The sequence below is a fragment of the Benincasa hispida genome, chromosome 9, assembly GCF_009727055.1.
Source record: "Benincasa hispida cultivar B227 chromosome 9, ASM972705v1, whole genome shotgun sequence".
NCBI classification, from domain to species: domain Eukaryota; kingdom Viridiplantae; phylum Streptophyta; class Magnoliopsida; order Cucurbitales; family Cucurbitaceae; genus Benincasa; species Benincasa hispida.
Genome location: NC_052357.1, coordinates 1,522,981 through 1,541,181, shown reverse-complemented (window position 1 = coordinate 1,541,181; position 18,201 = coordinate 1,522,981). Strand labels below are relative to the sequence as shown.

Genomic DNA, 18,201 nt, shown 5'->3' with positions numbered 1-18,201 from the left:
CCGTCTCGGACATGAGAGGGTGAGACCCCTTTGTTCAAGACCAGGAATCAGTACTTAAGGGAACAACCTATCTGCTAACCCTAAAATGTGTAGGAGTGAATTCCATCTTGCAAGACTATGTCCTCAAGTATCTATTTGGTCTTATCCCAAAATGGGAGGCTTGTTGAGCAGTGTTTTGAACTACTCTCACCTATGCAGATCAAAGGATAATCCCGAATAAACAAGAGTTAGTAGTTAGCTTAGGATTAAGATCGAGTTACCCTAGGTTATTGAATGGAAATAGTCTGTTTTAACAGTAAACGGTCGTTATAAAGAAAAGTAACTATTTCATGGCCCGGTCTTATGTAAAACTTTTTTTCATAGGATGCCTCTACTCGCATATCTCCACATGAACAACTTCAGGATCATGTCGTTTGTATCAGTATACAAAGTAGGTCGCATCCAGTGTCCCTAGGACAAGATACCCAATCTCATCCATATACTTATATACCTTTTTGGCTATATACTATAACTTGATCCTTTTTTATGTCTCTACATAAAGTCATATTATTCATACTATTGGCATAGATTCGTTTATTGGATTTTATAACATAATGCAATTTCAATTTCAACAACATTTTTATTAAATAAATTCTTCAATAATACTTTTATTGATAAATAGAATATGTTTCCATGATTACGACCTGTGGGTTTTATGACATTCCCAACACTACTGACACAAACAACTTATACTAGTATCAGCACTTTTCTAAATATTTTGGAGTTTAAATGTAATGAACCTTTGAAATGATACCTATTTAAGCAGTCCTCTTCAATTCATTGCATTTGGGCTTTGGCATCTAGAATTTTAGAGGATAGCTGGAGTTATTATACGGTGTTGCACTGTTGTGGACTTTTAGTATTCAAGGTCTTCTATAACTGGTAAGGTATTGTTTGTATAAATGGTAATGACTTTATCATAAAAGCCCCTTGGGACATGCATCAACTTTTAATTTTCAGTTGTAATCCATTTATATACTTGTGGGATTGATTTATCTCTTCACAATAAATTTTGTGTATCTTCATGAACAGGAGGAAAGCGAGAAAAATGGCAAGGTTTCATATGTTGGGATGTATTGTCTACACTTTCAAGTATACATGATGGATTCAACTGTGAATGCAGTATGTTAATGTTAAATATTTTAGTCATTAGACCATCTATGCATAATTAGTAAATTGTTCTTTTCAAATTTATTGTATGGTCGGATATCGTGGTCTGATTGGATGTTCTGTCAAGAGTTCAGAAGTTTGTTCTCTGCTGATGGTTGATTAATATGCATGGTAGTGCAGTTAACAATGGCCAAGGACCCAGAGGCTGCTTTTTTTAAGAGGTTGGAAGGCCTTCAACTTTGTGAGGTTTCCGAACTAAAAGCTGGAACACATATATTCGTTGTCTATGGTATAAGCTGTTGATTAATTGGTCTTTTCTTTGAACTTACTATCTAAACTAATATTTGTCACAATAACTTGTGAATGATATAACAAAATTTGTTAACAAATATAGCTGGTGATGAGTACTTGCTTGTTTTTTTTTTCTCAAAATAATGAATTTGAATTTGCGATTAAAAAAAGAAAAGAAAAAGAAATGGATGTCTCTCATCTGTGTGTTAATGATAAATGGAATGTGAAAGTGCAGCAAATAGCTTATTAATATGCGAAAAGGAAGGTGAATCTGATGATAGTGGTGAGGAGGTAGAACAGACTAAGAATGATAAGTGAGAATGTGAGGTTCATGGGAGCTAAATGAGTTTTGATTATGGCGTCTGATGTTGTTAAAGAAGATGACTGTCGAAGATCTGTTTTTTAAGCTGTTAATTTCTTTGGACGATGTTTCTTTTCAATCTCTCTTCTTCCCCTCCTTTTCTTTTTCTTCTTTTCTTCAATGTCTGGAAGGATTCAAGGTACTTTCATGTTTTATAGTATCAAGAGCCTTTTTCTGTCTTTATGCCCTTTATTTTCAGTTATGTTGTATGATCTTGTCCTATCGAGCTGGGAGCTTTTAAATTGTTGTGTAGACCTACCTAATTAACGTACTGAGATAATTTTATTTATGATATGGGTGTTCTATTTGCATCTTATTGGAAGTTAAACAACCTACCTCGTAACTATTGATACTCATATATGAATAATATAATATTAGCTTTTAGGAGAATAGGGGATAGACTTCCATAATTGGAAGGTAATTTGAAATTTTCATTATCTCAGTCCATACAGAATTGTTGGAGGTCTATGTGTTACTGATTTAATCACTTTGAATGCATCCCTCATCTCGCTGGAATTTATCAGCCTTATTTTGCAATTCAAGGGAGCAACAAGGTTTCTAACCGCAACAAAGTTTCAAAAAAGTAAGTTCTCACCCTTTTTTTATATACCAATTAGAGTTATTTGTTTTACTATATAACTTTCATGAGATCATTCATTCTTCATTAATTTGTTGATTCTCAAATCTTGTGGCATTTTAATCATTATTTTTAACCTAAATTGCTTAGACCAAGAAATTGAATTAAACTAATGTTGTTTTGTTTGGATCACCATTTTTTTTATTATTATTGTTCACCGAAGGTAATATTATATGATGTGTTTTACTTATTTGTTCAAAGAGTCGTTTACCTATTTTGTAGGTAAGAGAAACGTCTCTAGGTTTCAAGAATTGGCATCATTGAAGGCATCGTTGGGACATTCCTCATTATCTTCATACTTATTTTTAGACATTTTAACCATTTTTTAGTACATTTATTTCGAATTCTAGCACACAACTTAGCATATATACTATACTTGTTTAACGTATTAATATATATGCATAAATGGTCGATACGTAAGGATTTGTTGTCTAAACTATATGGAGTTGATTTTGATCAAAAGTATATTTTATCTTGGTTTTGGAATTAAATTATTATTCAATTCCTCTTTTATGACTTATTGAGATATTGTTATAGCAATTAGGATTTTATTTTGTGCATGTAGAGGTAACAAAGAAATATTATTGATTTGCACGTGTGTAAGCAATTTTTTTTCGATAACAAAACCATGACAAACATTTAATAACGGATACTTGAGAATAAAAAATAAGTAAAACCCGACATTAAAGTTGACGTTCAATGTCGGTTGAAAACCGACATCAAATAATTGAAAAATCTGAAAGCCCATGAATGGTGTCCTCTTTTAGAAGAGAGAAAAAGTTGGTTTCCTCTCCACTGAAGAGAAAGGAAAGGAATTGGAAGAAAACTTAAAAACACAAATCGGATATGGATCTCTGGAATTGGTTGAAGAATATGAAATCAAAAGTGTGACAAAAGCTACACAATGTGAGGAAGAACACTAATGGATACTCTATTGAAGGCCAAGAATTACCCAAAATGTAAAGAGAGAAAGAGCAAAAAGACTTTATCTAATGATTATCAAAGAACATGCTTATTTTTTAATCAAAGTCAAATTATATGAATAGTAATTCACATACGATTGAAGTTATAGAAGAAAGAAAGGGAAACATAACCTTTATTGTAGGCTTAATAGATGAGTGAATCCCACTCAAAATTTTGAGCCTATAACAACAAATTTGACGATTATGGAAAGGTGAAATATAGGATTGTTGATGATGGATGCTTTGTTGATTCAAATGCCACAATAATCTTTGATACGAGAGACATTTTGATGAGAAGCCTTGGCTTTGTCATAGGTAAGGAAATCATAGTGATTAAATGGCTTGTATCGTAGTGGATTGGCATCATCCACAAGCTCTTCAGGCACAGCAATCGTCCCATTCTTGAATGAAAACATCCCAATTGAGTATCTTGTTTCCTCTCCTCTCATTATCACTCGGTGCCTACAAGACCTTATTCTCTCGTTGCTCCATGCCTACACCCCATCAATAATAATACAATCAACGGTTCAATTATAAGTTTAGTTCTTACGTTTTAAAGTTCACATTTACGTTTTAGAAATGTTAAATTATCAAAAATACTCCTGAAGTATGGGACTGGTTTCAATTATACTCATGAACTTATAAAAATTTCATTTTAACCCTTGAATATTTGAAGTTGTTTTTTTCTTAGAAAATAACTGTTGAAGGCTTTTCTTGTTAAATTCATGGCTAGCAAAAATAACAAACAATCATGTAGGGTTGAAAGGAGGGAAGACGATAATAAATAATAATATATGTTTCACGAATGTGTCATGCATGTGTCTTTATTTGTCGTATTTATATGATTTGTTCACATAAACAAGTATAAACTTTTATGTGTATGAACTTAACAGTAAAATAAAGCTTAACAAGAGTTGTTTTGAAATAAACTTCAAACTTTAATAAGGATCAAAATGAAATTCTTAAAAGTTAAAAGTATAGTTGAAACCAACAATTATATAGTTCAATGATATTTTTTATATTTTCACATTTATATGTTTTAAGAATCACATGGTTTCACGAGACAAACTTATTTCTTTTATGATCCGATTAGGACTTAAAACAGAAAAGGATTGAGGCTAATTAGGATTACCATGAGTGCATCGCCAGCCATGACAATAAAATAGCAATGACCTGAGGGTTGAATATCAATCCATTGATCATCAAGTGATTGAACTTGAAGACCAGAAATGAGATGCTGATGAATTATGGAAAAGAAAGTGAGATCTGTATGGGAATGCAAACCAACATCGGTTTCATCTTTCTCAGGCGCCCTGTATTTGAAGCATCGAAGAAGGTAATTGGCTGACTCCATGTTTGGCTCATTTACAAGCTTCGATAGTCCATAGCTTTCCAATACCATTTTTGTTACCATCTTCTCCAATTCCGCTACCAACGTTGAGAAACGTTCCACAGTTCCACTGTCAAATCATTAATCTCAGTGTTCACAAATTCATGGAGCTACTTTGTTTTTTTAATAAGTGAATATAGGAGAGAGGGATCATGAGGTACACTAGGGATTCAGATATCTCAATTAGGTTGACACATCCATTGCATTCTTATCATGCACTGAATTCAAAAGCAATACATACATATAGATTCATGGAATTAATAGGCATTAAATTGAAGTTTTAGGATCCTATTAAATATAAAATTGGTATCAATTGAGGTCTGAGGTTCGATTCTCCCACCCCACACATTAATTACAATACCTTTGCATATATATATATATAATTTTTGGTCTCTAAACTTCAATGGAAATAATAATTTTATCTCTAGACTTTGGTTTACAACAGTTTAGTCTTTGAACTATATATGTAACAATTTAGTTCTTACACTTTAAAATGTATAACTATTTAGTGTTTATTATAAAAATTTGTGTTAATATTTAATAAGATTTCTTGCATTAGGTAGATCAATCAATTAACTAATTAGGCATGACACCAATATACTTATAAGGCTAAAAAGTCTACATCCTTTAAATAATAATAAAACAAGTCATCATTTATTTTTTTATATAGATATTAAATTGTTACAAATTTGAAAGTGTAGTGGAACAAATCGTTAAGCACTAAAATTCAGAATTGAATGTAAAGGGGTTAAATCGTTACAAATCAAAAAGTTCATGGATTAAATTGTTACTTCCATCCTATGTTGGGCTAAAAGTGGTTTTTTGAAGCGATTAAATTAAATTCTATATCTAATGGATTGGTTAACTTTTAAAATTTTTATAAACTTCAATGATCTATATGGAACCAAAAAACAAATAGAAGTTCAATGACATTTCGGAATTCATAAGAATAAAATTGAAACTAAATAGTTGACGAGAGAAGTCAAGTGTGTGTTTAATGAATTACCAGAAGTGATTATTTTCTTTAGTAGGCCACATGAGATTAGCGAAACTCTGAGTTGCTTGTAGCTCAATTGGATTGTCAATACCCATGGATTCATAGAGAGGAAGAACAGAGTATCCACCAAAATAGCCATGGTAAGGCTTTTCACTAGTGTTCTTAATTCTAGTTTCTAATGGGAGATGAAAAAGCTCTTTTGTTGCTTCAAAAATGGAGTTATGAAGCTCCAAAGAAACTCTGTCATAAACCACTGAGAAACAACCAAATTCTTCTAATCCAAGCCTCATCTCTTTGCATGCTAAACCCCATTCTTCTGTGCCACCTGCCTCTAATTTTGACAAATCTATAGTGGGAAGTACTTTGGCTTTTGCTTCAGAATTAACCATTCTGTCCTACAAGACCTTAGCTTTACTCAATGCTACCAATTTTCATTTTGTTTTGATGGCTTATTTGTAAGAGAATTTAAACAAGTTTTTAAAACAACGTCAAAGAAAAAGAAAAAGAAAAAAAATATATTATTGTGTTTTTGGTCACGGATGTAGACTTGAGGTTAAATTTAATTTGTGGGGTTAGTTGAAATATATTTTTATATGATAATATACTTGATTAATTAAATTAAATTAGCTTTCTCTGACAAAAGATTATTAAAATAAAAGAATATGACCAAAATCAACATGACATGGGCAAATCTGTATACGTATTGGAATATAGTGCTTGAATATTTAGACAAATAGATGAAGACAAAAATTTAGTTATATCAGGGGAAAAAAAAAACTATTGTATTTTAAAAATTTTTTTTCTTGATTTCAACTAGGGCTTAATAGATCCACAATCAATCAAATAAATATAGAAAAGCTCAATTATTTTTTATTCAGTGATGTGCTTATTAATATGTTTATATTTCTTTTTTATAATAGATGTATTAGAAGAGAGTTGGAAATTCATAGGCTTATTTTGAAATAATTTATTGTTAAATGAGAAATTTCGGTCCACTACAAATTATTATGTCATTATAATTTTATATTAATAACAGTATAGTTACGAATTGATGTGTGACCTAAATTAAATTTAAAGATAAAAGAATGACAATAAATAATGTCATGTATGTTCATCATGACCTTTCGATCAGATAAGCCAACTTGGTCAAATTGGATAATATGATATTTGGGCTACATTGGGTTTGAGCCTCTGTCTTTTAAAAATTGACTAATTGAGTTATTTTCGTATTGGGTATCCATAATTACAGTTTTATTATTATTATTATTATTTTGCATTATGTTTACTTGATAAATTTAGACAGTAAACATGAAGCCTATTATCATTTCAAAGGATGTCAATGGTTTAATTTCTTATCTCACAATTATCTAACTAAAAAAAAATACAATGAGATTTTGTATTTATGTGTGTGTATAATATACTTTGCTTATATTATACATTTTTTTATTTATTTATGTTTCTATGGTGCTTAATATTCACTTTTTTTTATATCGGTGATGGTCTGGGTCTGTGTACCTCGAATAATCTTAGAAGACAACCTATCTGATTTTACAATATTTAGATATCAACGAAATTCAAAATTTTATATAATAAATAAAAAACGTTTCAATTGTATAAATATCAAGTCGTTGTAGTATAGTGGTAAGTATTCCCGCCTGTCACGCGGGTGACCCGGGTTCGATCCCCGGCAACGGCGATTTTTTGCTTTTTTTCCTTCCTACTAAATTTTGCTCAAAACGGTTCGTCTGAACGGAAAATCAATGAAAACTACTTCTGTTTCGGTATTTTTGGCATTTGTACCCCCCAAAATAGTGAGATCAACAAACATAATTAATAAAATTAATTATTGTTATAAATATTATATAATATAGATGTCCATCCCAACCATGTGTCCTTAAATACATTACTTCATATGTCACAAATTTATACATGGTTACTATCCTAATAGCCACATTTTACATGTCAATTCTCCTATAAATAGTGGTCATTTATGCATTTTATAGGATGGAAAAAATGGATGAGAAATCCAAACTTTTGGGAAAAATAGAGACATTTTTATGATTTTCATATTTTCTTTATTTCTTTATTTTATTTAAGTTGTTTATTTTATATCTATATCTATATTTATTATTTTATATTTTTTTGCTATTTATTATATTATATATTATTATTATATTATATTTTTCATATCCGTATTCTCTTGTACTCTAAAATTTTACAACAATTATAACACTCTTTCAAAACGAACATATAATTAAAACACCATTTTGGTGATTCTACTTTGAGACTTATTCAATTTTAGACCTTGTATTTTTAAATATCTAATTTTAACCTATGTATTTTTAATAAATCTTAACTTTAGTCATTTAAAATTAAATTGTATCAAAATCATAACATGCAAGGAAATAAAATAAAGTGAACAAATTACTTCAAAGTAACATAACCAAAATGGTATTTTATCCCAGTTATTCTCAATTTGGTGACATTTTATAAACTAGTGTACTTTATATCATGTAAATATTAACAAATCAACACCTTACTTCCCGTTTGATAACAATTTTTTATTTAATTTTTGAAAACTAAACTTATAAACAGTACCTTTAATTTACTTACGAGCTGGTAACTTTGTTTAATCATCTATTTTAATTTCTAACAACAATTTTCAAAATTTCAAATTTTAAAAACTAAATAAAGTTATTTTTTAGAATTCAATTTCTAATTACCTTAAGAGAGATCAAGATTTTTATAAAGAAATGGTGATCATAAAATAAGCACAATTTTCAAAAAAAAAATTAAATGGTTATTAAACGACGCCTTAATAATTAAGGGAAAAATAAAGAACAATACTATATTTGTAATGAATTAATGACAATGAATATCAGTCATTAAATATTGTTAGGGTTGCGGACGAGCAGTGGTCAATCTCCCGAGGCATCTGTTGTTGTCGACGTCGATCTCCCGAGGCGGTCAATCTCCCGAGGGTTGCTAGTAGCCGTTTCAGTGCGGTCGTCGTTATCTTCGCCTATTCGGTCGTCATCTGCTACTGTCATTGTCTTCGTTCCGACGGTAAGAAGGTCGCCGTCTTATGGGTAGCAGGTAAACGGTAAGAAGGTCGCCGTCTTCTATTCCGCGACAGGTACGTTCGGTCGGGTAGGTAGAAGGTAGCAGGTTTACGGGTAAGAAGGTAGGGCACAGAGTAGCAGACTTATAGTAGTTTCTCGTCATTATGGTCATCAGCAGACAGTGAGTTTAAGAAGTAGAGGACGGTGCGAGTTTAGATATGTGGACGGTGAGGTTAGAAGGTAAGGTTAGATGGTGTGTAAGCGGTCCCCTTTAAGATTGAAGTAGATGAATGGAGGTCGAGTTGCTCAGCATCCCATTCATCTGATTAGATCGGAGATCGATTCGGGATTGAGTGCTCGTTCTTCGGAGGCAAAGGGTTTTGGGATGTATGTTGGTCGTTCTGAGAAGGGTGAAGGGTCCGATACGAGGAGTGTGGCCAAAGTGGGGTTGGGGGGAGGGGTTGACAGTGGGTGATCCAGCAGCGGTCGAAGGGTTGATCATAGAGTCAGAAGAAAATTAGGTTGAAAGGGATGAACCAGATGGGTTTAGGTTTGGGCTAGTGGTTAGGCAGAAGAGTTTGGGCTCGAGTGGAGTTGAGGTCCAGATGTGAGGAGTATGTCTAAGAGTTTTAAGGGTGTTGGGAACTCGAAAGAAAACCGAGTTATGAGGGGTGTTGGGTTGAACCTTGAGGGAGTTGGGGTAAATGGGCCTGTTGGGAGTGGGATAAGGCTGGGTGAAGGGAGTGGACTGATGTAGGGGGAGCAGGGACAGGGTCGAAAGGTGTGGAGGCTTTGGAGGGTGGGTCGTGTGGTGCTGGGCCGGAGTTGGGAGCCTCGAGGGGGCAGAAGTTAGGCCATGAGAAGGTCACACAGGTTAGCCTTATTGGAAGCGAGGGTCATTCGGTAGACGAGCGGAGTTCTCGTGAGAGGGAGGAGTCGATCCTCAAAACTGGTTTAGCGGAGGGGTTTGGTCCAAAGTCAAACTGGTTAAAGGAGTGGGGTGGTTCAGTTGGTTCCGGTTCCGGTGTGAAAGGAGAAAGTTCATGGGCGGCCCTTGGGTTAAATTTGAAGGGAAATTTAGAGTTTATTCCCCCTTTGGTTGAAAATGTCAAAGTTATTGTTGAACCTTAAGAGATTATTGATGCAGGTGTGTGTTTGTGGGAGAAATCTTTGGTCGGTCAGTTTATGGATGCCAAACTCCCGTATTCTGTTTTATCGCCTTATTCAGAGAATTTGGGGACGTGTAAAGATGCCAACTATACCTTGTTGGAAAACGGGTTGATTATCTTTAAATTTCAGAAGGCCGAGTCATGGGATTGGGTGCTGGAGAATGGTCCATGGCACTTGGGTGGCAAACCCATCTTATTACGAAAATGGTCTCTAGGTATTGGTCCTAAAACTTTTTTTTTTTTATTCTGTTCCTATCTGGATTAAACTGGAGCGTGTTCCCCTGAAGTTGTGGATGGATAGGGGTTTAGCAGTGTAAACCAGTGTCATGGTTAAACCAATCTCTTTTGATGTTGCAACAAGAGAGCGACAACGATTATTGTATGCGAGGGTTTGTGTTCAGGTAGATGGTGATTCGTTATTGCCCTCTTCAGTCACTATTAGAATGTGGGATCCGGAGTTTATTATTCCAGTAGTGTATGAGTGGAAACCTCGTAGATGTGCTTGTTGTGGTTCCTTTGGGCATACTGGGGCTGTGTGTGAGAAACAAGGTGTGGCAAAGGGTTAGGAATTGTGTATTGTGGCAGTTAATGTGGGGTATTTGGGGGAGAATGGGGGACATGAGAGTGTGAGGAAGGGGTAGGATTTGGGAATTGGTAGGAGAGAAGTTAGCCCAATGGTTGGGAATAGAGGTGCGAGGAGTGACGACGAGTTTACTATGGTTAGTCGTTGTCGGCGTGATAGAGGAGGGGTAGGGCACAGGGGTGATAGTAGGTCACCGGGTTCGACACCCTTGAGGAGTAGAGTAGTTTATGGGTTCCCTAGAATTACGGGTTTTATAAAGCATGTTGACGAACGTAATCAGTTTGAAGTTTTGTGTGATGAGGGGGGAGACTCGTTGGCATTGGCTTTAGTGTAGACAGATCCTGATCCGTTGTCTATTATGGAGGGGATGTTCGGAAGTTTGGGCGAAGCCCAGTGGGAGGTGGTAGGTGTGATTTCTTGCAAGATTCATGATTTGGTGTTCTTGGAATGTTAGGGGATTGAATGACCCTTTCAAGTGTAGAGTGGTGGTAGACTTCCTGGCTTCCTCCTCTATTACTTTTTGTTGTTTGCTTGAGACAAGGGTTGTTGCGAGAACTTTGATATGGTGGTGGAAAGGTTTGGTGATGCTTGGAGGTGTATGTGTAGTTATAGTGAGAGGGGAGTTGGGAGGATCTGGGTGATGTGGCGGAAAAGTGTCTATGATTTTCTTATAGATGTTAGTGGGGATCAGTTCATTTCTGGAACCTTGGAGGATATTGTATCTAGTGCCAGGGTTCATATTGGTGTTGTGTATGCCTCAAATCACGTGAGTGAAAGGAGGAACTTGTGGTCTCATTTGATTGATATGTGTGCCTCATGGCAGCTTCCTGGAGTTGTTCTGGGGATTTTAATGCTATTCGTAGTAGTTCGGAGAATTTTGGAGGTTGCCCTAGCTTGAGGGAGATGAAGGAGTTTGATGGGACATTGTTGGAGGCGGATCTGGTTGAGTTGGGTGTGACAGGTAACTGGTTTACTTGGACTAGTAAAATTTGGAATGGTATCTTATGCCGGTTGTATCGCTGTTTGTCTAATAAGGCGTGGAAGGTAGCTTTTCCGTAATTGGAGGTTAGGGTTGGTCAATGGGAGATTTCTGAACATAGCCCTCTTCTGGTTTCTACGGGGGAGATGATGAGTAGGCCACCTCCTACGTTTCACTTTTTTTCTCATTGGGTGAAGGCTGATGGTTTTATTGATACTATCAAGTCAGTGTGGAGAAGGTTAGAGGATGTGTCTCCCATTGTTAGCTTTGTGCGAAATTTGAAGGCAGTGAAGTGGGTTTTACGTGCATCGTTTGGTAGGCGTATCTCTATGTTATCTGAGGAGGTGCAGGTGGCTAGGCAGATTATGGAGGCTGCTCAGGCTGAGGTGGAGAGGGATCTTCACTCAAAGTCGGTATGTGCAGAGGCGGCTCGGGCCACTGAGGTGTTCTAGTTAGTAGCTAGATTTGAGGAGGCGTCGCTACGGCAGAAGGCCAGGGTGAGGTGGCTGGAGTTAGAGGATATGAACACGACTTTTTTCCATCGTTGTGTTTGATCTCGTCGTAGTTGCAGTTGTTTATTTACGGTTGTGAATGCTGGGTGGACGCGCCAAACGATACATGATAGAGTAGCAGGGGTGGTGGTTGAGTTCTTTCGAGGTAGTTTGGGGTCTCAGCCATTAAGGTATAGGGATCTTACTGCCCGGATTGGGGATATTGTGCAATTCAGCTGGTCCGAGGAGGGGATGGAGGCGCTTGGTAGTTTAGTGAGTTGGGATGAGATTCAGAAGGCTTTATTATCGATGAAGTCTAGGAAGGCTCCTGGGCCTAATGGATTTTCGGTGGATTTTTATAGAGCTGCATGGAGTGTGGTTGGGGATGATTTCTATGATGTTGTGCTGAACTTTTTTTAGTCCTGTTACCTGCCTAGAGGAGTTAATTCTACTACTATTACTCTTATCTCAAAGAGGTGGGGAGTTGAACGTATGGAAGAGTTTTGCCCTATTTCTTGTTACAATATTGTGTATAAGTGTATCTCGAGGATCTTAGCTGAGAGATTGAGGTTGTGGTCGCCTTCTTTCATCAGTGGTAACCAGTCTGTGTTTGTTCTTGGTAGGTCAATTTTCGATAAAATTTTATTCTGTCAGGAGCTTGTGGGGGGCTACAAGAAGGGCAGAAGAAATCCACGTTGTATGTTGAAGGTAGATCTTCAGAAGGCATACGATTCAGTCAATTGGGATTTTCTGTTTGGTGTGTTGCTGGCTATAGGTACGCCCCTTCAGTTTGTCAGTTGGGTGAGGGCTTGTGTTACGTCACTACGTTCTCTGTGATGATTAATTGTTCCCTTGAGGGGTTTTTTTTTCCTGGTAGGAAGGTGTTGAGGCATAGGGATCCGTTGTCTCATTTTTTGTTTGTGATGGTGATGGAGGTCTTGTGTAGGTTGTTGAATAAACCTCATGTGTAATTTAGGTACCATGATCGGTGTGAGCATGTTGGCCTGACTCATTTGGTTTTTGCAAATGATTTGATGATTTTCTGTGCAGTTGAAAGAGATTCTTTGGAGTTTGTGAGGTAAGTCCTGGCAGATTTCGCAAGATTGTTTGGGTTAGTTGCAAATGTTGGGAAGAGTTCCATGTTTGTTGCAGGTGTGGAGCCTGGTGAGGTAGAAGAATTAGCTGCGTTTATGGGATTCTCTCTTGGTTCGCTGCCTGTTAGGTATCTGGGGTTACCATTATTGGCTGATCGGTTGAGGGTTGTGGATTGTGTGCCTTTAATACAGAGGATTACAGCTCGTATTAGAAGTTGGGCGACGCTATCTCTCTCTTTTGCTGGGAGGTTGCAGCTTGTTAGGTCTGTTTTACAGTTTTTTCAGGTGTTTTGGTGTAACATCTTTGTGTTGCCTGTGTGTGTAACTCATGAGGTTGACCATCTGTTACGTCTTTATTTATGGAAGGGAAGTGTGGTGTGCTTGTCGTTGAGGGGGGAATGGGGGGTTGGGTGAGAAACATGTGGCTTCATGGAATCAAGGTGCTATAATGAAGCTGCTCTGGCTTCTCTTAATTAAATCGAGTTCATTATGGGTGGCATGGGTGGAGGCGTATGTTTTGCGTGGGCGGTCTCTATGGGTTGTTCGAAGTGAGGATTGGAGGTCTTGGTGCTTGAGGGCTATCTTGTGTTGTAGAGATAGATTCACGCATCTTGTTCGTTTAATGATCGGCGATGGACGGTCTTTTTTTGTTTGGTGGGATCCACGTTGCCGGGGGGTGCAATTTTGGATTCATATGGGTCTACGGTTGTTTATGATGTAGGAATTAGTTTGGAGGCGCGGTTGTCGGAGTTCTTAGATAGTAAGGGAGGTTGGAGGTGGCCTATAGTGAACTTGGAGTTGCTTAAGACTTAGGGTCTATTTTTAGGGCAGGTGGGGCCTAGGGTGAAGAAAGAAGAGGATTATTAGGTTTTGGGGAGCCCGGGTGCTAGTGGGCGGTTTCCTATCGGAAGTGCATGGGAGAGTTTGCGTCCTGATCGTCCTAAGGTGTTTTGGGCTAGTATTTTGTGGGCCAGGGGGTGAATATTCCGTGCCACTTCTTCTGTGCGTGGTTATCTATGAGGGACAGGTTGGGTACGAGAGAATTGGTTGAGAAGTTGGGGTGTGTTGTCAGGGGGAGGGGGGGGTGTCTTCTGTGTGGGGAAGGTATAGAAGTTTTTGGGGATCATTTATTTTTTGAGTGTGGGTTTTAGGAGAGAGGTATGGTCTGGTATGTTGCGTCAGTTGGGTTTGTTTGTATCGGGTGGCGGGTGGATGTCGAGTTGAGTTGGTTGTGTTGATGAGTGGGGTCGGGTAAGGGGTGTGTAGTAAGGATTGTTCCATGTAATTCTGGCGTGGCCTTCATCTGACGACATCATCTGGCCAGGAGTCGTAATCGCACAGCTGCTGGAGGTCGTTCGTGGGCGGTGTTATGTTTGTTTCACCTTATGGTCTCTACAGTTCGTGCTCGAGCTACTTCCTGGCGGGTTGATCTTCTTGGTCTTATCTAGCATGTTTACAATTTTTTTTCTTCTCTTTGAACTTGCTGTTGCTCTCTGTTTTGCTGTTGTCCCTTATTGTAGGATTTTGGTTTCTCTTCTTTGGCTTTCTCCCTAGTGTTTTGGGGGTTTTTTACGTTATGTTTGGTTTGCTCAGGTCTTTTCTTGTTGGCTTTGTTTGCATTTTATTACCCTATCTTTGCATGTGCTTTGTTACTTTGATGCCCTGATCCTGGGCTGTGAGATCCTTCTTCTTGTTGTATAATAATATCATCTATTCTAAAAGAAATAGTATATTTGCAACAACTTTTAGTTAAACAAGTCACCATAATGCGACTAATAAATCTTATACCATTTTGAATGTACATAAGTACTGTAAAAACACTTTCATCAAATTATATAAAGAGTAGTAATCCAATGAAAGGTATTTGATCCCCTACCCATGTCTGAACATGTAGAAGAAAGAAAGAAAAACTCAACTATATATTTAATATGTGCTTAATAGATAAATGAATCCCACTAGAAAATTTTGAACTAATAAAACACACGCGAGATGCGGCTATTGGAAAGGTGAAGTATAGCTAAAGATTGTTGGTGATGGGTGCATGAGGAAGTTTTTGTTGATTTAAAGGCCACAAGAATCTTTGATATAAGAGATAAGTTTATGAGAAACATTAGCTTTGTCATAGGTAAGGAAATCATAGTGATTAAATGGCTTGTATCATAGTGGATTGGCATCATCCACTAAGCTGCTCTGTGTGTGTGTAAGAAGATACAAACGAGTCAAGTACAGGATAAGGGGTCATGTGGAAAATGGAGTTTGATGCAAGTGATATGCGTCGATCTAAGTTAGATGTACACGAACAAGAATATGAGGCAAATGAGATGACTTGTTTATCTTCGTTTATGCGTTAGACTCTATTCGGCATTTCTCAATGCGAATATCATACAATACCTATCTCTAGGATGTATGCGTCAATCACAAGATGCAATAAAACACCAGTGCGTCTATCTCTAGATGTACTCGCATTTCTAACTTGATGCTGGCTTACTTATTCTCTCGAATAATTTAAGCTAAAGCTGCTTTTACCAATTGATTTAGTTGGCTTAAGCTTTGAAATGGAATTTTGCATGAAGTTATAGATGCATCCAACATAAAACAAGAAATAAACAATGGCGAAGTATGATAGATCAAATATGTGAATTTATAAAGAAACTGATTGTCTTTACAAAAACAACACTTAATCAACTGAAAAGATGAAATCGGTAAGTAGGATGAAATGAAAAGAGTCAAGCCACAGAGTACAATCTCTTGTCCTCTTTGGCTCAATTCTAGTTCGTGTACAACCACTTATGGAAGAATTGGAAGAAATGTCTCTCTCGAGCTCAACTTTCTCCGCTCCTCGATCGACGATGGTGGTGGTTCTCTTCCCTCTTGTTCTTCTCGACACCACAACACAGCTCTACGATCTCAAAATTTCAGAATTATGCAATGAGCTAAAAGATTAAGATCAAAAGGATTCGTTCATCTGGTGGGATTTCTTTTATTTATAGGCGTCGGTCTTCTCCAACTTGATGATGGGCAGCATTAAATTCCATACCCTGGTCAGCCGCTGACACTCAGATGCTTTTTAGATGCCACCCGTTGTAGATGCCCATGCTTGCAAGTGGTGATTTGACACAAACAGCCTGAATCAATGAATCTTCCTTGCGTTGAATACCTTCGACGCATGCCCCATGCGTTAGACTTTGCCTGCGACACTTTTCTTAATCATGCGTTAGACTTTTGCTGAGATCCTGCAATATCATGTGTTAGTGCCGCAGTATTTTAGCAATAAACATTCTTTTTCATGAGTTTGATAGTGTTCGAGTAATTCCATGCGTTTTCTCTAAAAATGACGAGATTTTATCATTAAAGACCCTAATTGTTCCAACTTTTGAGCCACAATAACTTGTATTTCTATAAGTTATCAAACCCCTAAATTTGACCAATGCTTGTCCTCGAGCATTCCACAAATAATTCTTGTTATCTCCATTGTCTTTAGTATGTAGAGTTCACCTCTCATCATATTCACTTATAAGCTTGAGACTGGAATTTGGAAAATGCAACGCAGGTTGATTCTTTTCTAAAAGGAAGAATGTTTTATTTCAGGTGCCCTTTTGTCAGCTACTCCTTTCGTTTCTTAAAACATTCTCGTTTTTTCTAAACCAGCAATGCGTTAGATGCTTTTAAAATAGATGCCGGTTAAAAGAAAAAGTATAAATTTTCGGTTACCCATGCGTTGTTCCAGGTGTCCCACTTTCATTTTGGCTTGCCCCCACGGGTGTCATGCAAGCATCCAACTACGGCTAAGTTCCTGTTCCAATTTTTAACTCATGCCAATTTGAGGTTTTCTTTTAAAGTATCGATAGAGGAGTTTGCATTGATCATCTTTCTATTTTGTTTCCTTTCTTTTTGATGTACTTGATGAATGCGCCTTAACTCGGATTTTCCTCATCCCCAAATTTTGGAGATCAGCTAAATCCTCATTGCTAAAAGAGAAACAAAATTTCGAAATGAGTTTTGATTTAAAGCTTGCATGTGTTAGAAAGAAAACATGTAGACTTTTCAGAAAAGTTTAGGCTTTGTTGATTTTCCTAACGCCTACTCTATACTTATAAATTTCATATTACTAATATCATTGAGGTAAAACAAAGCACAAGACGAGAAAAATAGCTAAAGAACAAAAAATGTATGCTAAGGACAAACGCAAGGATGAAAAATGATAGAAATTTCATTCATTTCATTGGATAACTCAGTAATGGAATAAACAAACATAACAAACAAATAAAAAAGATTAATAAATAAAACAAAGTAGCCAACACCCCTAAATTTATTGTGTTGGCACGTCATCCCTACGTTCTTCTGCAGGGTCTTCATTTATGAAGTGTATAGAGTTCCTTAGGTGAGCAGGTAGCGGTGGCAAGGCAAACATTCCAACCAGGACTTGATTAATATACTGCGTTGTGTAGACAAACTGGTCCTGCATTCTTCTTGTTTGCTGCCACAAGTAATCGCTTAGAACCCTAATTTGTTGTTGAAGAGTTTCAATGGATGCAGCCAGTGGTCTGAGTTGATCGCTAATGAAAGGTTTCAACTCGTCAAGATCAATGCGTGGTTGTGGCAATGTTGGCTCTTCAGCTCTTTCAACTGGGTCTTCAATATTTCCTGCGTTGCTTGACCCTAACCCAGTTGGTTAAAAAATAATTGGAGGCGGTACAAAAGTTGGAATTGGAGTTGGTAAGGGAGAAGGAAGGGGCTAGGGATTTCTTGATCTAAATTTGTGGTCTCGTGTTGCGTTGGATCAAGAATCCCTTCTTGCGAGGCCAAAGGTGAGTTTGGGAGAGGGATGTTTACGTCTGGCCACGCTTCTTCATCAGTAAAAGCATGCTCCGCTTCGTAATCTTCATTTTCCAAAGCTTCATCGCTGTGTTCAATCACCCGGACGCATCTTCTTTTGGGGCACGTTAGGAGGGTCGAGGTCTGGCTGTCGCGTCCTTGCAAGGTAGGGCAAACTGGTGTGGCGAACCGCGAAGAAGATGCCTGATTAACTTGATATC

At 37.1% G+C, this 18,201-nt stretch overlaps 1 protein-coding gene and 1 non-coding gene across 2 annotated transcripts; one reads left to right on the top strand and one right to left on the bottom strand.

Moving 5' to 3' along the window:
• Nucleotides 1-3,651: 3,651 nt before the first annotated feature.
• On the bottom strand, nt 3,652-6,176 carry LOC120086217 (probable 2-oxoglutarate-dependent dioxygenase AOP1). Its single transcript, XM_039042756.1, has 3 exons — nt 5,797-6,176; nt 4,533-4,860; nt 3,652-3,894 (listed from the first exon to the last, which is right to left on the bottom strand). Exons 1-3 carry the CDS (start codon nt 6,174-6,176, stop codon nt 3,652-3,654), a joined length of 951 nt encoding a protein of 316 aa, XP_038898684.1.
• Nucleotides 6,177-7,411: 1,235 nt separating this feature from the next.
• Nucleotides 7,412-7,483, top strand: TRNAD-GUC. Its single transcript has one exon. It is a non-coding gene; the product is annotated as a tRNA-Asp (tRNA).
• Nucleotides 7,484-18,201: the final 10,718 nt, after the last annotated feature.